We start from the raw sequence: 25,205 nt of genomic DNA on the forward strand, positions 1-25,205 counted from the left end.
ATCTACTACAACTTGAACATTTTCCCAAATTAGGTATACTTTATAAGCATCATTTTAATGGTTGCCCAGTATTCTAACCAACAAATATAATTTACCATTCTCTTATTTTTTAAAATTATATTATAAATGATCCATTATGGTTATCTTAGGACACACTCCCTCATCCCACTCCAAATTTGTATTATGTAATTTACATAATAGTATTTATATTATGTTAAGGATTTTGTTCCATATTCCAAATTGCTTTCCAAATAGCTGTAACTGTTTGAGTCTAGAAGGCTGCCGTACTTGCATTAAGCACTGGTAGAGCGCATAAAGACTCCTGCCCCAATCTTGAAAAAGCTATCTGTATTAGCTGTCACCGCATCCTCACCTCTTACTCATTCCTCAACTCACTGTGGTCTGGCTTCTGCCCAAACCACTCCACTGAAACTGCTTCTGCCCAAGATCTTGTTGCTAAATCTAAGTCCTTCTCTTGTTTGACTTCCTAAAAGCATTTGAAAAGCTTCTATGTTCTCCTAGGTTTCTTCTCCCCATATTCAGTCTCCTTTGCAGGTCTGTCCTCCTCTTTCTAGCCTGCCCATATTTCCCAGGGACCTGTCTTACGCCTAATCACCTTGTCACTCTAAAACTCTCTGATACCCGAAAACTGGGTTCACCTCTTGGTGGGTGTTGAGCTAAAAGACACAACCAGGCCAAAGATCAGGAGAAGAATGGATTTATTATTACTTGCAGCAAGTAAGGAGAACACTGGAGATCTCTCCCCGGTAGGAGGTGTCTCCCTCAAACACCAAAACCGGGGAAGTTTTAAGCTAAGGGTATATGCATATTCATGAAGGGGCTTGAACAGAGGAAAATTCACTATAGAATTGGGGCAAAGGTCGACACAGTCGAAGCTTTAGTTGGGTGAAATTAGGAGGGTCAACATCACCACCTGGATAGGGGCCTTAGTTCCTGCAGAACTCAAAGACTATATCACATAGTCATGTACATCCCTTGAGGAGGAGCTAGGACTCTGTTTTATTCCTGAATAAAATTTATTTATTTCTTGACTGCTTTTCCTTTGTTCCTGCATTCCCTTACCTTTCTTAAGATCATTATTACTGAGACCTGTTTAAGGGCAAGCATTGTGGCCAGGCTTAGATCACAAAGTGGCTTAGGCCAAAATGGCTTCTCTTATGTCGAAGCCATTCCTGGTTCTCCTTCTCCTGGGACCCCCTAACCTACCTGCTTACATCTCCTCAGGCAATCTCATACATGCCTACTTCTAAATGTTGATGCCTCCTAAACCTCCAGCTCCATTCTCAGCTACCTCCAGAGCCCTATGTCCATCTGGTCACTGGACAGGCCACTCCAGTAGGAAGCCCCAAGCCCATCTCAATAGAACAATGTTGAAACTAAACTTAGCTTCTTCCTCCACCCCTGCCACCCCTGTAACCCCCATTTCACACCCATGTGAGGTGACCAAGCTAGAGACATGAGCATTCATGTCTCTCATTCCTCACTTTCAATTAATTCCCCAGTCTTGTTGATTCTAGCTCTAAACGTCTCTCAAATCAGTCCACATGTCCCATGTCCTCTGTCACTGTGAGTTCAGGACTGTATCAGTGAATGGTGCCTGGATTACTGGATCAGGCCCCTAACTTGGTTACCTGCCTCTAGTTTTGCTTCCCTCCAACCCACTTTCTTTTTGTTTTTGTTTTTCGCCATGCTTCATGGCTTGCAGGATCTTAGCTCTCTGACCAGGGATCCAACCCAGGCAACAGCAGTGAAAGCCCTGAGTCCTAACTATGGGACCACCAGGGAATTCCCCCTCCAACCCACTCTTGACACTGCAAGGATAGTAAGCTTTCTGAAGTGCAAATCGAATTACACCTTTCCCAGCTCATAACCTTGCATTCTCTCCCCACTTCAGAATAAGATCCAAGGCCCTTGCTTCCTGAGGCAGAGATATGCGTGTCTGTAAATTAAAAAAATTACCATACAGTAAAACTGATTCTACAGTTCTGTGACTTTTAACACACATATAGATTCTGCGGTCACCACAACACTCCATCACCCTCCCTCCGAACCCCTCATGTTATCCCTTTATAGTCAAGCCCTTCCCCATCCCTAACCCCTGATGACCACTGTTCTATTCTCTACAGCTATAGTTTTGTCTTTTCCAAAAAATGTAATGCAATCTTTTGAAAAAAGCCCCTTAAGGCGGCTTTAAATGTTTCTACCTAGCTCTCCTCCCTCACCTCCAACAACTGCCCCTCCCCCGCCCTGGCAATTAGACTGAACTATTTTCAGTTCTTGGGGAGCTCCAAGCTTTCCTCCATCTAGGCAACCTCCCCCGTCCCTGCCCTTTGGAATAGGGGGCCCCTCCTCTGATCTGTACAGTGCCTAGTGTTTCCCCATTACGGCACTTCCACGCTGTTGTAATGGCCGGTTATTTATCTATCTCTTCCATGAGACACTTCCTTCTGCGCAGAGGCCTTGTTTTAGGCACAGCTACAAGTCCAGTTTCCCGCATGGGCGGACGCCACCGCACACCCACACTTAAAGCCCCAGTATTCCCCGGGGTGTCAAGACTTTCGGAGGCCCGCGAAGCCTTAGCAAGCACGTGCACGAGGGAGGGGCGAGGCACCGTGGCCCCGCCCCTCTGCGCGGCGCTAAGAGTGGGTGGGGCCACGGCCGTTCGCGATCCCCTCATCCACCGCCTCTGGGCTTGCGCGCTGGAGGCAACCGTTGCCTGGCGCCCACGGCCCTGAGGTAGGAGCGTCGGCCGCCGACGCCATCCCTTTTCGGCCTGAGGTAACCGGCCACGCGGCCCCAGGACGTTCCCGACGTATGGTGGAGTGCTGCGGACGATGCCCATGAAGTTCGTAGTCCTTCTAGTTTCGCTGTTGCTATGGACTTCGTCCGTGCCGACGTATCTGAGTGAGTGACCGGCCCGAGGTAGCAGCCACCCCAGGGGACACTGCTGGGGGAAATTCCCGGGTTTCAGGGCCCGTCCAAGACCCGGCTCTTCCTTTTCTTGGTCCTGCATGCCTCCCCAGCTCCACTGTCCAGGAGTCCTACCTCTGGTACCGAGGTCTGTCCCTGTCCTACTCCGACCCCACCTGCGCGCGACCAGGCAGCGATCCAGGCAGTGGATCCCAAACGTGACCGGGCTGTGCCGGGCTGGGTCCCTGGGGCCGCGGGGGTGACCTCTTCACCCCGGCGGAGACGGTCCTTGTTCCCCTGACCCCGTTTACCGGAGACTCGCTGCAGCTGTGATAAAGCGGGGTGGGCCACCTGCGCCCAGAGGGCCCGGGCGGCCGGCTTTGGTATGGCTGGCTGGCTGGCTGGGCATGGTTTGCACATTTTTAGCCGTGAATGTGAAATGTGATCTTTTCGTGACTTGCGCAGGAAGTACGAAATTCCAATTTCATTGTTCGTTAAGTTTTCCTGGAACACAGCCAGCTCATTCTTTTATGTGTTGTCCAGGCTGCTTTCCCGCCTTTTAACTGCAGAGTCCAGTAGTTGCCACGGAGACAGGATGGGCTGCAAAATCTGAACTATTTGCTCTCTGGCCCTTTACAGAAGGAGTTTGAGCCTGTGGTTAAACGGGGAGAGCATGTGGATTGCGGGCAGCTGTCTGGGACGCTCGCTGGCCTCCTATGCACTTCCACAGAGCATCCTCGGGTGCACAGGATTCAAAACCCTAGCTGAGCAGAATTACAGCTTCCCACTTGTCCCTCCCCCGTGGCTGAAAACTAATAAGGTCATATTCAGGGGTGCTGAGACTATTAACATCACACGGACGCCTCGAGGTGTTTAAGTATTTAAGTGTCTGATAGCTGATATTCCAGATAGGACCATGAGGCTTGTTCATCTAGTCTAACTGCAGTTCATTGTAGCATCTAGTAATGTTGGGGTTTGATTTAACTATCTAAATAAAATTTAACCGGTAGGTGTGAAAAAAGTACTAAAGTACATGCTAGCTATGCAGAGCTGTATTTCAGACTTGTTAGAAGGTCTTAGTTAAAAATTAGATTTCAAAAATGAAAACACAGCACAACCTAAGTCATAAATAGTAGTGGATAAAGTTCTGAATAAAGTGCCCTAGATAACTAAAGTTAGCCCTTTCAATACTAGCCCTTATGATAGCTGTTCTAAACAAAAGTCTTTGTAAAATTTTTCTTTTTTGCGGTAAAGGAACAGAACACACTGAAGAGGATAATATTCTTTTCTTGCTGTCTAGTGGTCATTATTACTAACACCAGCTATTGCCTTTTGGTAGTTGTAGAGCAGTAGGTCACACTGACTAACATATATGCAGACTTTAGTTGAAGTGACATTAATTCTGTCACACAGTACTCTCTGAGACTGCTGGTCAGCAATACCTGGATACCCAGCACAGTCTCCGGCCTAACTCCATAATTCCATGGCCTGTGCTTTTTCTTTGTACCCTCTTAACCTAAACTTTCTTAAGGCTTGTAGGAAATGAAAAGATACTTCTCAGAAAAAGGAATGATTTTGTGTTGAAGATATAGATGATACAAGACATGAGGAAAATATATACAGGTCACAGATCATAGAAGATACCTTAGAAAATGTACTTCACGTCTTTTCCATGGAAGGGCTTGAGGGATATGTAGGGCAATGCTAACATGGCTACTTTCTCTGTGAAACTAGGCTCATCATTGTGTTTGATTTAAGTCAGTTATGTATTCTTTATTTTGTATGTCCACTATTCCAACGGTGTTGGCAAGAGAGTCATATAAAAAAATGCTCTCATGCCAGAGAAAAGGCAAATAGGTTTTCATAATGAAAAGTGCATCTTTAACAATTTTTTTTTTAGAATACAAGACAGTTTTGAGGTTATCTTATACAAACATCACAGGTATGTATTAAGTAATTACAGTTGTTGAAAACATCAGTACTTCTTGTAACTACTCATACCTTTTTAATAGGCCCAACCCAAGATTAGCTAGTACCAGTTTAATCTAAATTCAGCTTGATACAAATGAGAGTTGGGTGTACAGCAGTCTGCACTCGTCTACATACACATAGATCCTGATGATGCTGGATAAACATCTTTTTACTATGTACTTAAATTTATATACATTTAATTAATTTCCTTATATTTGATTTTTCCTTAGTTTTAGTTGTATTTTTTCAGTTTTAAAAATCATGCCTCTTGGGCTTCCCTGGTGGCGGGTTCGTGCCCCGGTCTGGGGGGGTCCTGCATGCCGCGGAGCGGCTGGGCCTGTGGGCCGTGGCCGCTGGGCCTGCGCGTCCGGAGCCTGTGCTGCGTGGCGGGAGGGGCCGCGGCGGTGGGAGGCCCGCGTACCCAAAAAAAAAAAAAAATCATGCCTCTTTAATGCATTGCATTGTACAACTTACTTTTTTCTTTTTAAAGAGAATACTTTTTGCTTTTTTAAAAAAGTATAACTTCTAAAGTAATATTAACATAATAGTTATATATTTAAGTACTATTAACTACTATTAAAATAAATTATATAATCTGCCTTTTATAATTTTAAGTCATTAGATATTCATGGGCCTGAAGCTATAAATGCAAGAATGTGAAATAGATTTCAAAAATGAAAACACAGCACAACCTAAGTCATAAATAGTTTTAGGGCCTTTTTTTGGGTATCTCATGAATAACTTGTTTTTTCCTAGTCATCTCTTTGGATAAATCAGCAAGAGTAGAGGTAATAATAGAGGATTGTTTTAAGCTAGGACAACAAAAACTCTTAACTTGGTTCTCTAGGTTAGTGCTAAAAGAAGGCTCAATATGTGAGTCTTTTTTGTCTTTAGGAAGGCTTTTGTCCTAATGGACCACAGAAGGCAAGGGAAGTAGTAGTAAGGCAATAATTATTCAAATCTATTGGCAATTGATGGAATTGAAAAGGAAAAACTGGAAGGAAAAGCAGATTCCTTTTATTTCAAGAACATTAAAAAGGTAAAATTCGCTTGGTTCTGGTGCTGCACGTTCACTTTTCACTGTTTCAAGGCCCAAGGCCATGGCACTTGGGAGAGTCTTTCAAACCTGTGAACGGAATGTCATGACACACTTCGTTAATGTTTTAGATAATGAGGAGCATGTCTTCTAATGCAAATGTCCAGAGGGTGGCCTTTGGAGGTATGGTAGTTTCATTAGCCTGTCTATTAATATTTTATGGGGAAAAAGTTCTGTTTTTCTGTTCTTTTCAGCTGTCTTCTGTGTTCTTTTGATAGGATCTCATGTATTTTTAAAGATTTCTTGTTTTCTGACATTAAGCAGTTGTACCAAGACCACTTTGTATATTCCGTGTTCTGAATGGGATTAGCCCTCCTTTTGAGGAGACAGAGTAGAACATGGTATTAGAGACCAAAGTATCTGGGATGCATATCAGTGCTGGGTGATATTATTATTTAGGTTACTTTACTCAACAGAACTAGAAGAGATATATTTTAAGGTCATGAATTTGTTTTGGTTCTGATTAAATTTTAACAGTACTCATAGGATAACTTCCTGATTTTTAACTCTTTACCTAAACTAAATTTGTGTTCCTTTTTCAAAATATAATTTAGTGAAGCTGTTTTGGTTATCTGTTGCAGCATAAAAGACCACCCCCATATTTTATTATTTCTCACGATTCTGTGGGTTGTCTGGACTCAGCTGGGCAGTTCTGCTTCATATGGTGGAGCTGAGGAAGCTCAACTTGGATGAGAGCATCCAACATGGCTGCTCATATTCCAGGGTCTTTCTCTGCATGACTTCTCATCTTTGAGTAGTCTAGCCCGAGTGTCTTTATACCATGGCAACTAGCTTCCAAGAGGGAGCTTTATAAGCCCCCTGTACACAAGCTCTTATAAAGCCTATGCAGTGTCAGATTTGCTAATGTCCTGTAACAGGCCAAGACAGTCACATAGGGAGAGCCTGTATTCAGTGGGGGAAGAAAGACACTACCCAAAAACATAAATACCAAGAAGTGCAAAGCCATAAAGTTATATTTCTTCTTTTTTTTTCAGCTTCATTGAGGCATAATTGTCTAATAAAATTATAATATATTTAAAGTGTACAATGTGATGATTTGACATATGTATATGTTGTGAAAGACTTCCCACCATCGAGTTAATTAACACATATCACCTCACATCTTTACATTTTTGTGTGTATCATCAACTGTTGTCACCATATTATACATTAGATCCTCAGGCTTTATTTTTCTTATAACTGAAAGTTTGTACCCTTTTACCAGCCTCTCTCCCTATTGCCCCTATCCCCAGCCCTAATGTTATGTTTCTTTAACAGGACATTTAATTAATATAAACATAATTACTTGTTTGTTTTACCTGCCAGCAAAAATTAAAATTTGAGTTAACAAATTATAAGAAAACTGCTGGAAGAATAACAAGATGCAGTGTTTGTTTTTGTGATCATTTTTTGAGTACACACCTCTAATGAAGCATAGTTATTACAACTTTGATTTGAGTTGGAAGCACTTCAGCTCAGTTATTCAAGTTCATTTTAATTTGAAGGTGTTGGTGTTTTAGCTGGCAGTTCTTACATGATGACAGCTTTCAGGTATTAATTCTTACTTGCAACACTTCTGTAGAGTATGGGAAATCTATTCTTTGTGAGCCCATTTCATGACATGGACGGAAAATACAAGCAATTTGTTCTCCGAAGTTAAGACATTCAGCCAGAGTCTGGCCCACCTATAAATGATTCAGTGTGTGGGTGTATGTTAAGCTTTATATACATGAGTTCTTTACTGATAAAGCCATTCTGGTTTTCACTCTTGTGGTAATAAAAATCCTAGTTATATTTGAACCTTTTAAAAGATGAGCATCCATGATTTTGGTTAAATTTTGGGTACAATCACCAGTTGCTGTATCAAGATTACAGGCCAAGGGCAAAGTAAAAACATACGAGTTCTTAAAGCACAATGACCAGACATATTCCATTGAACTTTAACTTTTTTTGTCGTTATGTGAAAAGTTTAAAAATTGATCTTTCCTTCTTTACTGAGCTACTAGGTTTCCCCCAGTTATATGGAACATTTTGCTAGTACTTTTAACTTACCAGGTATTTAATGTCATACCAATTTTTTAATTTAAATTAACAATATTATTGGGCTTTAAGGCCTTAGTTTTTTAATAAAACATAAATTGCATTTTAAGCACATGATCAGATAGCAGCCATCTTATATTGAGAGATACAGATATTTTTAGAATTCCATCTTGACTTGTAGTGTTTTTGAGTGTGTTTCTTTGTACTGTCTAGGTATTACATTATGTATACATAACATCACAATCTATTGGTTTCAGTATTTTGCCAGTTTCAGTGAAATGTAGAGACCTTACCTCCCTTTATGTTCTTTTACCCTCAAACTTAATTTGGAAAACTCAAGAGGAAAAGAAAAGCTCACTGAATTTACCCATATTTTCCCTCCTTCCATTATTCTTTCTTCCTTTTCAACGTTCAGGATTCCTTCTTTTATCATTTCCTTTCTGTTTAATGAGCTTCATTTAGTCATTCTTTTAGGGTAGGTCTTCTCGCCACAACTTATCTTAATTTTCCTTCATCAGAGAGGTCTTGATTATCCTTTCATTCCTGAAGGATATTTTCCCTTGATAAAGAATTCCTAGGTTGACAGTCCTTTTCTTTTTAACACTTGAGAAATATTATGCCATTCCCTTCTGACCTTCATGATTTCTCATGAGAATTCAAATTGTCATTTAACTTGCTTCTTTCAAGATTTTTTTCTTTGTCTCTAGAGTTTTCAGAAGCTTGACCATGGTATGTCTTAACATGGATTTCTTTGGGTTTATTCTGTTTGAGATTCACTCAGCTTCTTGAATCTGTAAATTCATGTCTTTTGCCAAATTTGGGAAATTTTCAGCCATTATTATGTCTTTGAATGCTTTTGCAGACTTATCCTTTTTCTTTTTTCCTTTCAAGGCTCAGATGACATGAATGTTAGATCTTTTCGGTGCAGTCTCACAAGACCCTGAGGCTCTGTTCAATTTTTTTTTTCATTTTCTCTCTGTTATTCAGATTGGGTAATTGCTATTGTTCTTCTTCCACTTCACTGCTTCTTTCCTCTTTCTGCTGTTGAGCCTACCCATTGAGTTTTTCATTTCAGTTATTGTGTTGTTCAGTTCTAAAACTGAATTCATCCTTATATATTCTATTTCTTTGCTGAGATTTTCTATTTATTTGCTAAGACTTTCTATTTTTCATTTGTTTCAAACATGTTCATAATTGCTTGTTGAAGCAGTTTTATGATGGCTACTTCTAAATCCCTGTCAGATAATTCAAACATCTGTATCATCTCTTACATCTCTTTAGCTCTTCTGCTACAGATTTAAATAGACCTCTGACACCACTTCAGTGGTGGATGGGGAGTGTTGTGTTGTTAACACAGGGTGGAGAAGAAAGTCCTAGCTCCTTGCTTAGTCTTCTCTACTTGAAGAGAAGAGGTATTCACGCTTGCAGCGGCATTTCTGTGGGATAAGGGCAGAGGGGTCGGGGCAGCTCAGTGAAGCTTGATGAGGGTGAAAGTCTATGTTCTCCACTCAGCCTTTGCTGGTGGAGGGGTAGGATTGCAGTGTTTTCTGTGGTTTTAGCTTCTTAAAAATTTTTTTTGTCTTGCTCAGCTATTCTTTTCCTGGTCCTTTGGCTATGCAGAGAGCAGTCTTTTCTTGGAGCCGTTTTTGTCTGTGTCCATTGGTGTTTCTGGATTGCCAGCATCTCCAGTCCCCAGTCTAGGGTATATGTGGCAAAAAGAAATCCCAGGGAATTCACTGCTGTGTCATTACTCAGGTCCTGAAGTCCCTAGTTGGTCTCTCTTCCTCTCTCCACCTTTCCAAGTCTTCTCATCTCATGCTTGTCTTACATATAATGTTCAGGGGTTTTAACTGTGCTTAGTAGTAAGGATATGGGGAAAAATACATGTTTTCTATCTTTTTGGAAGTGGAAGTCCAGATATATTGTTTTAAAACATTTTATTTGGGGCTTATGGAAGAGGCAGTGTGTTTTACAAGTAAACAAGAGTACCTAAGTAGGACATGCATGGGAATTATGTGATGACCTGTTTTTATTTATATTTATTTATTTTTTGTGGTACGCGGGCCTCTCACTGTTGTGGCCTTTCCCGTTGCAGAGGACAGGCTCTGGACGCGCAGGCTCAGCGGCCATGGCTCACAGGCCTAGCTGCTCCGCAGCATGTGGGATCTTCCCGGACTGGGGCACGAACCCGTGTCCCCTGCATTGGCAGGCAGACTTTCAACCACTGTGCCACCAGGGAAGCCCCTGTTTTTATTTTGGTCAAAATATGTTGGAATTAAGTTTACAGTGCTTTTGTCTATATTATTTTCCAGTTTGTGTATAAGGTACTAGTTGTTGGAAAGCAGAGAGAAGTCTTAATTGACTATCAGATATCCATTTAATTTATTTAGATGGAATTTTATCTGAGTAGTGATTCATAGTACTCTAAATAATTTAGAGAGACTGTAAATAAATTCAATATTTTGAGAGTTTATCTAAAATTGTTCTTTAATTTTTAATTATTATAGGCAATTAACCAGTGTACATTATTTTACTAGCAACATTCTGTTTACTTTAAAATCAGTTTGATGCCAAACCTCAAGTTTTTTTCTTTTAAAAATCTTTAGATAAATACCTATGCTATTAATCTAAACTTGTTTTAGTTTGCAGGTTCATAATTAAGAATGTCAGTAATTATAACCAAGTTAATGTCAAAGTAAAATACAATTCATATTAAGTATTATCAGAGGACTATAAAAGGTAGACTCTACATAGCACATTTTAATGGAAGAATTCTGTTGGTCCTTGTGACTTTACAGTATTGTATAAGTTTTATAATAACCAGTTTTTAAGATACCAAGTGTTTGGTTTGTAACACATTTCAAGTGAGATCTCATATTCACATTTTATTTATGTGTTGTTCAGTACAGTTCTTGAAAAGTTTAGCTATGTGGACCTCAAGTGCAAAAACCCAAATTCTGCATAGATTTGGATGTGCCCTATTTGCTTTCCAGTTTTGTATTCTGTGATAACTACACAATCACCATAAAAGTAAAACACATAAAAGTACTTTTTTAAAAGCAAAATTTTTAAAAAGACCTAAAATTGACCAATATTCTTCTGAAATTTTAAATTGTTACATTAAATAACTTCCCAAAGATATATTAAAATTACCTACTGTTATTATTACCCTATATTTTATTACCCTTTGAAGTAAAGATTTTTCATATTAAAGCTCCCAAATTTGAGGTTATATATCTTTTAAAAGAAATCAAACCCCCACGCCCACTCTTTTTTAACCAAAGAAGAAGTGGGAGTGGTTTAGTTTTCCTCTTTATTTGGCTTAGAAACTATTGGTTCTTTGGCCAAGATTTAGGGTGACATGTTTTTTCCTTTTTTAAAATTTTAGTCTCAAAGGAACTAGGTGTGTTTCTAAATAAGCTTTTTAATGTTAGCATTTTATTACTGTCATTACATTTTATTGTAATTTTTGGCATGCTGTCACTTTTTAGGAGCATAAAAACTCTCCCCCCACCCCTTTTTTGAGAGTAAGGTTTTTCTGGAAAAAATTGTTAGTTAAAACACTTAATGCGTTTTAGCTTTACTGATTAGGAAGTCTCTCCAGAAACAGATAAAGGTGTAGCCTTTGGGATGTTTACAAAAAATACATTTATATATTTCCATTCTTTTAAATAGATGTTGTAGAAGAAATTTTTTTTTCACACCTATTACCAATTGAAGTTTTATTCAGTTAGATATATTCATGAAATTAGATATTTTAATTGGTGCTTAATGGTGTATTTTTAAGAACTTGAGACTTCCCAATATCATTTTCAAAACTTGATTAGTGTACAGTATATTTGCACAGAAAACAGAGCACTAAGTTTTCTTGGAGTGGTTTTTTATGCAGTTTCTTGAGCAAATAAAATAAGCCAGTTAATTTACATGTGTTAAAACCATTATTTATAGCTTAAAATGAGTAACTAAACCTAAAAATCATATTTTTTAATTTAAAAAAATTTACAATATCTTTGGTCACATAAACCATAGTTTCTTAGCTGTGATAGGGGAACCAAACCACTCCTAACTCTTTGGTAGAAGAAAAAAAATCTTATGAGTTCTATTTTCAGATTCATAATCTTAAATTTAAGAAATTTTATATTAACTTCCTCTTTAAAGTGATAAAAGTTATGGCATAATGAAACTGGTAAATATAACTCTTGGTTTATATATGTCTTCAGTTAGCTCTGCTAACTAAAATGAAAATAACATCTATTGATAAAATTAAATTTTATAAATTCTGGTTCTTTAAAAATGATTTAAAAATGTGTTAATGTCTAGTAACTATAATGCAAAACAGTTACAAAAATGAGATTTTAAATATATAATATATGTAGAATAAAGTGCATAATCACAATGTATGGCTTAATGAATTTTTATAGTTAATGCTCCTGTGTAACCAGTGCCTAAACCAAGAAACAAAATATTACCAACTAGTTTACAAGCACTATATATATATATATAATTTATTTATTTATTTATTTATTTTTGCCGTTTGTGGGCCTCTCACCGTTGTGGCCCCTCCCATTGCGGAACACAGGCTCCGGATGCGCAGGCTCAGCGGCTATGGCTCATGGGCCCAGCCACTCCACAGCATGTGGGATCTTTCCAGACTGGGGTACGAACCTGTGTCCCCTGCATCGGCAGGCGGACTCTCAACCACTGCACCACCAGGGAAGCCCAAGCATTATATTTTAATGTATGCAAATATATAAAATCTTGCATAGAAATTTAAATGACTGGAATTTTCTAAATTTCTTGCACATACAAAACTGGGTTTACCAGAAAGAACTTGTATAAAAAAGAAAGGTTTGTAGTACATGCATACCTTGTATATAGAAAGGTTATGCACATAACCACATGAGTCATTAGGTTAATCAAATAAAATTCTTGACAGTGACAGATCAAACTGCTTATATTTTTCATCCATCTGATAAAGTATACTAATAAAAAACAGCCTTCCCTTAAACTCTAGTATTGTAATGCTGCTACTAAGAAAGAATTGTCCATTAAAACATCAACAATCTCAAATTAAAATTAAAGAATTTGAATAGAGAATACATCAGATAACTGTATATTTAACAACAAAACAATTTTAAAAATTACAAGTAACCCCAAACAAGATAATTTGACTGTTCATTAATTGGAGTAGAATGTAGTCAAATTATACAAAGGCGGGCTTCCCTGGTGGCACAGTGGTTGAGAGTCCGCCTGCTGATGCAGGGGACGCGGGTTTGTGCCCCGGTCCAGGAGGATCCCACATTCAACACAGTCCCTATCAAAATCCTAGCCTGCTTTTTTTGTAGAAATTAACAAACATACTAAAATTCATATGGAATTGCAAGAGACTCAGATACCCATAACAATCCTGAAAAAGAACAAAGTTCAAGGAGATTTCGAAATTTAGTATTACAGCTGCAGTAAACAAGACCGTGTAGTACTGGCATAAGATTAGACATATACATATAGGAGTTTGGGATTAACATATACACACTACTATATATAATATAGATAATCGACAAGGACCTATTGTATAGCACAGGGAACTCTACTCAATATTCTGTAATGACTTATATGGGAAAAGAATCTGAAAAAGAATAGAGGTGTATATATACGTATAACTGAATCACTTTGCTGTATACTGGAAACCAACACAGTATTGTAAATCAAGTATACCCTAATATAAAATAAAAATTAAATTTAAAAAGAAAGAAGAGAATAGAAAATATAAAAGTGTGCCACACATTAAAAAAAAAAAGGAATAGACATATATATTAATGGGATTGAATTGAGAGTCCAGAAAGGAACTCTTACACTTATGGTCAATTGATTTTCAACAAGGATGCTAAGACAATTCAGTGGGGAAAAGAATAGTCTTTTCAGCAAATGGTGCTCGGACACCAGGAAAAGAAAATGAAGTTAGACCCTTACCTCAAACCATATACAAAAATTAACTCAAACTGGATCATAGATCTAATGTAAGAGCTAAAACTATAAAACTCTTAGATGAAAATGTAGGTGTAGATCTTTGTGTCCTTGGATTTGGCAGTGGTTTCTTAGGTATGACACCAGAAGCATAAGCAACAAAAGAAAAAAAAAGATAAATTGAACTATGTCAAAATTTAAAACTTCTGTGCTACAAATGATAACTTTAAGAAAGTAAAAAGACAACTCATAGAGTAGGAGAAAATATTTTCAGATCATATAAATGATAAGGGACTGGTCTCCAGAATATATAAAGAATTCTTACGATTCAGTAATAATAAAGCAACTCAATTAAAAGCTGGGGAAACTATCAGAATAGACATTTCTCTAAAACAGATATACAGATTGTCAACAGGCACATGGAAAGGTGCTTAATATCATTAGCTGTTAGAGAAATATGAGTCAAAACCACAATGAGATAGGACTTCACACCCACAGAGATGGCCATATCAAAAGGACAGACAATAACAAGTATTGGAATCATATGGAGAAATTAGAACCCTCATATACTGCTGGTGAGAATGCAACTGCTTTGGTAGTTCTTGAAAGGATTAAACATAGTGTCAGCTCCACTCCTAGGCATGTACTCAAGAGAAATGAAAATGTATTAATACATCCACACAAAAACTTGTACATGAATGTTCATAGCAACATTACTTATAATCACTAAAAAGTAGAAATGACCCAAATGTCCATCAGCTGATGAATGAATAAACAAAATGGGTTACATCAGTACAATGGTCCATTATTTAGCCATAAAAATGAATGACAGGGCTTCCCTGGTGGCACAGTGGTTGAGAGTCGGCCTGCCGATGCAGGGGACACGGGTTCGTGCCCCAGTCTGGGAAGATTCCACATGCCGCGGAGTGGCTGGGCCCATGGGCCATGGCCGCTGGGCCTGCGCGTCCGGAGCCTGTGCTCCGCGGCGGGAGAGGCCACAGCAGTGAGAGGCCCGTGTACCGCAAAAAAAAAAAAAAAAAAAAAAAGAATGACGTACTGATATATGCTACAACATGGATGACCGAGAAAATATTATACTAAGTGAAAAAAGCTAGTCACAAAAGAACACATATTGTATGATTTCATTTATATGAAATGTCTTGAATAGGCATTTCGTAGAGAGACAGAAAGTAGATTAGTGGTTGCCTAAGGCTGAGGGGTAGGGGTGGGCTTCTTTTTGGGGTGGTGTTTTAAATTTAGATTGTGGTAATGGTTCCACAACTGTGGCTATACTAAAAACCGTTAAATTGTATACTTTAAAATATGTAATAGATAAACCATGAAGATATTTTAACATTGCCTAAGATTATAATTTTCTTAAAGTTATGTTAATGTGATGTTATTTTAGAGATTGATAAAATGCAATAAAAGAAAATTAATAGAACATAAGCAAATTTAGTTAAATTTATGTGATCTCAACTTATATTATGCCTTTTAGTAAGAACCACTTAGAAGTTCAGGGGCTTCCTGAAAATTGGAGCTGTTTAACAACAATGTTTATGATGTTGTTTTAGATAAACCAGATTTAGAAATTCAGAAAAATATGGTGAAAGCAGTATCTTTTATTATAAAAAGACTGCCTGCTTTGCCTAAATAAGAACTTTTTTTACTTGTCCAGATTTTCTCCCTAATTATTTTTAGACTATTAGCCAAAAGCAAACAAAAAGCAAACTTAAACCAAATCAAAACAAAGAAACAATAAAAAACAGTCTTTAGACCAGCAGATTTATCTTAAACATAACATGGAGCTTAGTTTTCCTCTACAGCATTCTTCTGTAGAAATTTTTTTGCATGTGATTATTTCCTTAAGGTAAATTATGGGAAGTACAATTAATTTACATACTTGCCAGCCTTTGGTTCATTCATTTAATCATTCATTTAACAGATGCCTTTTGACTATCTACTATGGTGCTAGGCACTGGTTAGAAGAGGGGAAACAGAAGACAAAGCAGACATGGTCACAGCTCTCAAAGAGCTTATCATGTGTAGCAGTTAGCAAACATTAAATATATACATAATCAAAATTATCCCAAGTTTTATAAAGAAAAGACCAGCGTGCTAGAGAGAGACTAATGAAAAATCTGGGGATCAGAAAGTAAGGAAGTTACTTCTTTTACTAAAGAAGTAACATACGCACATGACAATCCTAGGTTTTATTGTTTAAAATTTTTTTCTGCCTAATTGGTAAAAGAAAAATTGTTTTTAACTTGCATTTGTTTATGAACAGTGAATTTTAGCAAGTTTTCATGCTAATTGACTTTTATGTTATTCCTTAACCCTCTTCTTCCTCCTTTAATTGACTATTCTATGAGGAGGAAGTGTGTGTTTTGAATCTATTGTTTGTTGATTGAAATTTTATATTTCATTACTCATTTTATTTTTGTTTTTGTTTTTGTTTTTTGCGGTACGCGGGCCTCTCACTGTTGTGGCCTCTCCCGTTGCGGAGCACAGGCTCCAGACGTGCAGGCTCAGCAGCCATGGTTCATGGGCCCAGCCGCTCCGCGGCATGTGGGATCTTCCCGGACCGGGGCACGAACCCGTGTCCCCTGCATCGGCAGGCGGACTCTCAACCACTGCGCCACCAGGAAAGCCCTCATTACTCATTTTAAATCATGATTTTATTATTTTTCTCAGAATAAACTCAAAATTAATTAATTTACTTTTTTACCTCTGTGTGAAGTGAATATATTCCTTTGTAAGTCATTGACTGTCAGTTCCTACCCATACTTTGTGTTAAGAAAACGTTAGGGACTTCCCTGGTGGTCCACTGGTTAAGACTGTGCTTTCACTGCAGGGGGCGCAGGTTTGATCCCTGGTCAGGGAAGTAAGATCCCACAGCGTGGTGTGGGAAGGAGAGAGAGAGAGAGAGAGAGAGAGAAGGAAAGAGAGAAAGAAAGAAAACATGTTAAATTTGGATCAGTTATTTTTAATATTGTCAATACATCTTAATACATGAAAGGGATACATTTTGGTCCAGTTGACAGTAGAGCAAAATTTTGTATATTTTACCTATTTATTTATGATATTTTAGTATTCATGTGTATTTAAAAATAGAGCTGAATTCCTTCAGAACAATTTTATTATCATACTTTTACTATTTTGCCAGCATCCTAGTGTCATCTTTTTATGACAACATTGTGTAGTTGTTATGTGTACCTGCTTGAAGTAAGGCAGCCTGTTTTTGGATCCCTTATTACCATTTATAAATTAAATATAATATCAGGCAAATTACTTATCCTTTCTAGGTGTCCTCCTTTTCCACTTTATAAAAACACTTCACGGGACTTCCCTGGTGGTGCGGTGGTTAAGAATCCACCTGCCAATGCAGGGGACACGGGTTCGAGCCCTGGTCTGGGAAGATCCCACATGCCGCGGAGCACCTAAGCCCATGTGCCACAACTATTGAGCCTGCGCTCTAGAGCCAACGAGCCACAACTACTGAAGCCTGTGAGCCACAACTACTGAAGCCCGTGCGCCTAGAGCCTATGTTCCGCAACAAGAGAAGCCACTGCAGTGAGAAGCCCGTGCACTGCAACAAAGAGTAGCCCCCGCTCGCTGCAACTAGAGAAAGCCCGCTCGCAGCAACAAAGAGCCAACACAGCCATAAATTAATTAATTAATTAATTAATTTAAAAGAACATTTCACATCCAAAGCCTATAGTATAGTGCCTGGCACATAGTAATCGCTCAGTCAGTCAGAGCTGTTATGGTCTTTTCAATCACTGTTTTCCAATTTCCCCTTCAGATTTCATGCTACTTTTGTTCCTACAGTTTTACTATTTTGTTTACTTTTCTGTTATTTCTGTCATGTGACTAATTCTCCCTGTATTATTTCAAGAAGAAAAGTGCAGGCAGTCCCAAGCTCAGCTATTGATATAATCTCCATATCTGTGATTCCTGTTAAACCTCAAGCCTGCATTAGCAGGTAGCCATTCTACTTAGTTGAGGCACTTTCCAGGCAGCATTATGGCTTCTCAGGGTGGAAGAGATTCTTACTTTAGCCACATTCTAAGACATTGCAGTATTTGGTTGGATCACTAACTGGTGAACATAGAGGGAATATTATAAAGTACACCAGGGTAGACTGCAAATATCCAAAGTATAATAACCAAACTTCTAGCAGAGTAGTCTGGTCTTTGTAAGAATTTGAATTTTGTTCATCTTTCTAGCACCTCCTGAAGAATGGGGAAAAGCAGATTTTCACAGTGGCCAGGGCCATTTGTAGGGATATTTGAGCCTTCATTATCTTTTACTACCTTGCTTTGTGAACATTTAAAAAAAATTTATTTTATATTGGAGTATAGTTGATTTACAATGTTGTGTTAGCTTCAGGTATACAGCAAAGTGATTCAGTTATACATATACATATATCTATTCTTTTTCAGATGCTTTGTGAACAATTTTATAATGATCAAATTGACTGGCAAGAGCAGTCAATATGAAATATGTAGATGTTTTTGGATGAAAAAAGGAGGTGGGAAGTGTGTGCGGAGAGGATGGATTTAACAATAGAACAGTGCATAGACAAAGAGTACATGAAGAGGGGAGGGAAAGCAAGGTAGAAGGTAGGGTGCTCTGTTTTTAGGCAGCCATGAACAGGATTTTTAGAGTTGCCTGAGTTTCAGTATAAAGGGATTATGAGTACTTCAGTTCTTTTAGGAATCAACTAGCAATAAGTATCACCTATTTCTGTCCTTTGACAATCTAATTTGCCTAATAGTAACCTGGATATCCTATTTACTACTTTGAGAAGAGACAAGTTATTAAAAATTGAATGTTTAGCAGACTGTAATCTAATAGCAATGTCTTTTAAGAAGCATTTAAACCACTGTTGGTTGCAGACTTTAGATTTGCTTATGAATAGTTGCCCAGAATTGAAAGTTTTCCAAAACAGGTTTTTAAAAACATTTTATCATGGAGAAGTTTAAATATATATACAAGTAGAAAGAATGGTATAATCGTCATATATCTATAACCAGTTTCAACTATTATTAACCTATAATTAATCTTGTTTCATTGATATTTCCACCCACATTCCTTTCCCCTTACCTCCTTTATCCCTCTCCCCAAGGCTTGGTCCCTCTCCCCAACTCCTAAGACTTGGATTATTTAGAAGCAAGTTCCAGACGTCACATAATTTTATCAGTAAATATTTCAGTATAAAGCACTAAAATATAAGTACCTTAAAAAAACTACAACAATGTGAATTTCACACCTAAAAAGATAATAATTTCTTAATATTATCAAATATCTTGGTCAGTGTTCAAACTTTCCTGATTCTCTCTTTTCCAGTTTAATTGAATTCAGATTCAAATAAGATTCATGCATGTAATTCATTGATATGTTTGTTAATTCTCTTTTAATCTGTAGTTCCTCCTTCATCTCTATTTTTCCCCTTGCAGTTGTTGAGGAAATTGGATCATATGTCCTATAGCTTTCCGTAGTCTAGATTTTGCTGAGTATATGCCCATGGTATACTTTATATTTTCTTTTGTTGTCTCTTGTACTTTCCATATGTTGTTAGTTACATCTAGAGAAACTTGTTAGACTCAGGTTTGACCTTTTTTGCAAGACCACTTCATAGGTGGTACTGTGTCCTTTTATCAGGAAGCATATGTCTGATTTTGTCTTTTGTGATATAAATAATCATTGATACATTGCAAAATAATTACATTCTAATTATAAATGGCTTCTTCATTTATTAGCTGGAATAATTCATAAATTGAAACCTTCCCTCACCTTTAGCTGTATTTCAATATGCAATTGCATCTATTCCTGTATTTTCTGTTCCATTCATCTGTCTATTCATGTACAGTGCTATACTATTTTTATAATAGAGGCTTTGCAATATATTTTAATATATAATAGGGCTAGCCTCTTGTTTTTCTGGCTATTCTTACTCTGTTCAAATGAACTTTATAATCTATTTTTATAACTTCATTAATATTATTAACATATTAATGATATTTTACTAGGAGCATATTAAGTGTAAAATTAACAGAGAATTTGACATCTGAGCATTTTTATTTTGAATCTTCTTGTCTTAGAACATGGTATGTCTGTTTGTTGAAGTTTACATTATGTCTTTCAGAAGATTTTATGATATTCCTGTATCAGTTTTCTGTGACTGCTATAACAAATTACCACAAACTTGGTATCTCAAAACAACAGAAATTTATTCTCTCATAGTTCTAGAGGCTAGAAATCTAAAATCAGCATTACTGAGCCAATATTAAGGTGTAGGGCAGAGTTGTGGTCCCTCTGCAAGCTCTAGGAGAAAATATTTTCCTTGTCTCTTATTCTTTATATTATGACCACTTCACTCTACTCTGCCTCCTCTTCTGTGTTACTTCCTCCTCTTCTGTGTGTTTCAAATATCTCTCTGTCTCTCTCTCATAAAAACACTGGATTTAGATCCCTCCCAGATAATCCAGGTTAATCTCCTTTGTCAAGATCCCTAACTTAATCACATCTGCATGGACTCTTCTTTTCTTTTCTTTTAAAAAATTATTGTTTATCTACCTCTCTTTCCCCCCCACCACCAGTTTTATTGAGTTATAATTGACATACAGCACTGTATAAGTTTGAGGTATACAGAATAGTGATTTGACTTACATACATCATGAAATGATTACCACAGTAAGTTTAGTGAACATCTGTCATCTCATATAGATACCAAATTAAAGAAGTAGAGAAAAAAAATTTTCCTTGTGATGAGAACTCTTAGGATTTACTCTCTTAACAACTTTCATATGTAATGTACGTCAGCATTATATTTAGCGTATTGTACATTACGTCCCTAGTCTTTATCTTATAACTGGAAATTTGTACCTTTTGACTGCCTTCATCCAATTTCCCCTCCCCCCCCCACCTCTGGTAACCATAGATCTAATCTCTTTTTTCTGTGAGTTTGTTTGTTTGTTTGTTTTTGAAGTATAATTGACCTACAGCACTATGTTAGTTCCTGTTACACAGTACAGTGATTGGATATTTCTGTACATTTCAAAATGATCACCACCATGAGTCTAGTTACCATCTGTCACCATACAAAGATATTACATAATTATAACTATATTCTCCATACTGTATATTTCATACCTGTGACTCGTTTATTTGTAAGGTAACATTTACAGGTTCCAGGGATTAGGACCTGGTCTCTGGATGTCTATATTCAGCCTAGTACAATTCCTCATATATATTTTGGACATGTCTTTTTAAATTTATGATTTGATATTTTCTTTTATTTTTTGTTATAATAGCATCTTATTTCTCATTTTATCTTCTAACTGGTTTATATTTGTATATTGATTTTTGTATGTTGATTTTATAACTTGCTACTTTACTAAATTCTCTTACTCCATGTAGTAGCTTTTCAATGGATTCTTTTGTGTTATCTCAATGTATAATTATATCATCTGCATATAAAGATAGTTTTATCTTTTTCTTCCCAATTCTCATGCTTCCAGTTATCTTGTCTCATTACATTGACTGATACCTCCAACATGATGTTAAAGAGTAATGGAGATATTAGTATTCTGATCTTGTTCCTTATCTTTAGCAGGAGAGCTTCTAGTGTTTTTTTACTAAATAGAATCCAAAGCCTATTTCTTTTTAGGGATTTAAATTTATATTTTAAAATGAGAAATGTAACCAGTTTTGCCTTCATAGAGAATAATATTATCTTATACAGTGCTCTGTAGCTTTTCAAGTGTTTTCAAATAACTGATTTATTTAGTTCTGTGAGATAAAAGGGCAGATATAGTATCTTAATTTCATAGTTAAGTAAATGTTCAGAGAAATTAGGTAGTTACCTAAGGTCATGATGCTAGAAACTGGTAGAACCAGGACCAGAATGAAAGGTTTTTTTTGACTGCACTAGGCTACAAATTCATTTTACTTAATATTTTCCTTCAGGAAAACTCTAGATTCAGGACAAGGCATTTTATAAATATAAGAATACATAAATAAGTTATTTTCCTTTTTAAGATGTGACCTTTAATGGTTTACTATGTTAAGTGATTGTGTGTGTGTGCTTAGAGAGTAAAACATTATAGATAAGTCTAATGACCCCTTTAATAACCAACTTCAGTCCCATTCCCTCTCCTCTGGGGCAAATGCCCACATGAATTTGGTATGTCATGCTTCTAATCCATTAAAAAAGTTCTCAGTTCACAGACAAATGTATGATGCTATGTCACTGATTCATAAAAATTATAAGGATAGGGCTTCCCTGGTGGTGCAGTGGTTGAGAGTCTGCCTGCCGATGCAGGGGACACGGGTTCGTGCCCCGGTCCGGGAAGATCCCACATGCCTCGGAGCGGCTGGGCCCGTGAGCCATGGCTGCTGAGCCTGCACGTCTGGAGCCTGTGCTCCGCAACGGGAGAGGCCACAGCAGTGAGAGGCCCGCGTACTGCAAAAAAAAAAAAAAAAAAATTATAGGGATAATATACAAATCTACCTTATGTTCTCTATCTTTCTTTTTTCACCCATCATCATCAAATGGATCTCGGGGTATGCAAGACTTTTCTGAACATGACATAAAACACAGAGTCTCCTTTTAGAATCTAGATCTCTAGTAGACAAGTCTAGTGTCTTTCCACTATCACATTGACTCACTAAACTGTTCTGGTTAAGATTTTTAAAATTTAGAAATATAATTTCAATTTTGATTAAAATTCCATCTGGTCTTTCTAAGTTGTAACAGATGAGTTAAGGAAGAGAGGAGGTAAATCGTTTTTGGACTATTTTGTGCTTGCCAAAGAGCTGAATAAAAGTGCCTCCTGAGCAGAAAGTTTGTTATTTCATTTTGCCTGCAGAGGGAGGGTTCAGATAGAAGTTATTCATTAGTGTTTGGGAAAAAGTGACTTACTTCCTTGAATTAAATCAGTTTGTATCCATGACAGTGGCGAAATCAATTCAAAATTACATGTAACACAAAATTCTAGCACTTAAAATTAAAAACTTCTGACTCTGGAGTTGGGGAGTTGAGCAGAATTTCAGAATATATTATTCAATAATATTTTCCGTTTTCCACATTGGAAATGAGAGGCTTCACCACTCAGATACTGCAAAATACCAGTATAAATAGAACTGCCATTTTGTTGTAAGAGTAAAATATGGATGATTTAAACCAGGAATCAGTAAACTTTTTCTGTAAAGGGCCAGATAGTATTTTCAGCTTCGTAGGCCATATCGTCTCTGTTCCAACTATTCAACTCTACTGCTGCAGCCCAAAGCAGCCATACACAATACATAAACAAAGGGGCAAGACTGACTGAGTTCCAAAAAAACTTTATTAATGAAAATATTTGGGTGGATGTGACCCACAGGCTGTAGTTAGATTTTTGCTGGGTTGAAGGCAGTGATATACCAGTAAATGTTTAACAACTGGCTTTTCCGAGAGGTGGGTACACCCTGACTTATGGTGTTTGCCCATTTACATGAGGCAGATACTCTCACCATGGTTGATTTCAAACTACCTACTTGATATCACTCATCAGGGAGGTGAAAGAGATAAACAATGGCATACCATTATATAGCATATATAGCATTTATAACATACTAGATGTAAATAACCTCAAGAGCATAAATAATAGGAAAATGAAATAAAATAAAAGTGATAAGTTTTGAATATTACCTTGTTTTAAATACATTTACTTAATTGTAAATTCAGATAATTTAATTTTTAACAATGTCTGTGTTTACCATCTGGCTCACAAAATTCCTAAAAATTTAATAATTGGCTCTGGTGAGCCACTCTAAGCCTACTATGGCACACCACTGTGTTAGAGGACATAACCAAGAATTTTGTTTTAGTAAGTTGCCTACTGAATCGTAAGTTATATGGGAGAGTAAAAGCAAAGAGATATAGAGAATTGTGTTAATATGTAACTTTTGCACTAATTTTGCTCATCTGTTTTAATAAGAATCTGAAAAAATAATTTTGTTCCTTTAAATGAGAGTTGACTGTGTCAAAGGTGCTTTATTTCTTGGTTCTTTATCTCAACTTTTAAGTGATGGCATATGAAGTAAATTTAGGTGAGTAGATTCTGTCAATATGTCATACATGATAATAAATGTTACTTATTGTTTGGATTTTTCCCCTTAAGGAATAACTGTGACGCCTGATGAAGAACAAAAATTGAATCATTATGTACAAGTTTTACAGAACCTAGTACTAAGTATTCCCACTAAGGAGCCAGGTCATCAGAAAAGATCAAAGTCTCCAAATAATGCTGATTCTGTAGGATCGAGGGTATCAAAATTTAAGGAGGTAAAGTTTACACATGATGAAGCTCCAGCTGAGAATGATGTTTTAATCAATCCTGTCAGTGAAGAAACTACAACTTTCCCTACTAGGGGCTTCACACTGGAAATAGAGGGAAAAAAACATACTAAAAGTACAGCTTTCTGGTCAATTAAACCAAATAACATTTCTGTTGATTTACATGCAAAAGAACCTTATATTGAGAAAGAAGAGCCAGAGCCAGAGCCAACTGTAAGTCAAACCGAGGCACCACAGCAATTGCCAAGTGTTACTGAATCATTTACAAGTCAAGGTGTCACCTCTTTAATAAGTAGGAACACTGACTTGGATATTGCCACAGAAGGTGTTCCTCAGCTCTCAGGCAACTATGAAATGGAAAATCCGGAACCACACAATTTGTATAATAAAGACATTTTGAAAAAAATTGAAGATACCGGCTCACAGGTGCAACAGGTACCTCTTCCTGAGAGTTTCAAGCCAGAATATAGAGCAGACATTCGAGCCTCTAAAGAACACCTAAAACGAAGCCTTGCTCTAGCAGCAGCAGCAGAACATAAATTAGAAAAAATGTATAAATCCCAGATGTTACCACTAGGACAAAGCAGTGATGGAGTTGATGACATTGAAACTGTTATTAACATGCTGTATAATTCTAGATCTAAATTACCTGAATATTTAGATATTAAATATGTTCCACCAGAGATGAGAGGAAAAGCTACTGCAGTATTCAATATATTAAAAACAGTATTATGTGTAAGTCAAGGAGAAACTCAAAACCTCATTAGGAAGTTATTAAACAATAATATAAAACTTTAAAAACTACTTGATATTCATGACAAAGTTGATCTAAGCTAACTGTGCATTCATTCACAGGAG

General features: G+C 37.2%; 1 protein-coding gene across 1 annotated transcript; it reads left to right on the forward strand.

Moving 5' to 3' along the window:
- Nucleotides 1-2,855: 2,855 nt before the first annotated feature.
- SPESP1 (sperm equatorial segment protein 1) lies at nucleotides 2,856-25,145 on the forward strand (the record flags this gene model as incomplete). Its single annotated transcript, XM_082847865.1, has 2 exons — nucleotides 2,856-2,925; nucleotides 24,172-25,145. 2 exons carry the CDS (start codon nucleotides 2,856-2,858, stop codon nucleotides 25,143-25,145), a joined length of 1,044 nt encoding a protein of 347 aa, XP_082703991.1.
- Nucleotides 25,146-25,205: the final 60 nt, after the last annotated feature.

Source organism: Leucopleurus acutus (genome assembly GCF_964270905.1).
Source record: "Leucopleurus acutus genome assembly, chromosome: 1".
Taxonomy (NCBI): domain Eukaryota; kingdom Metazoa; phylum Chordata; class Mammalia; order Artiodactyla; family Delphinidae; genus Leucopleurus; species Leucopleurus acutus.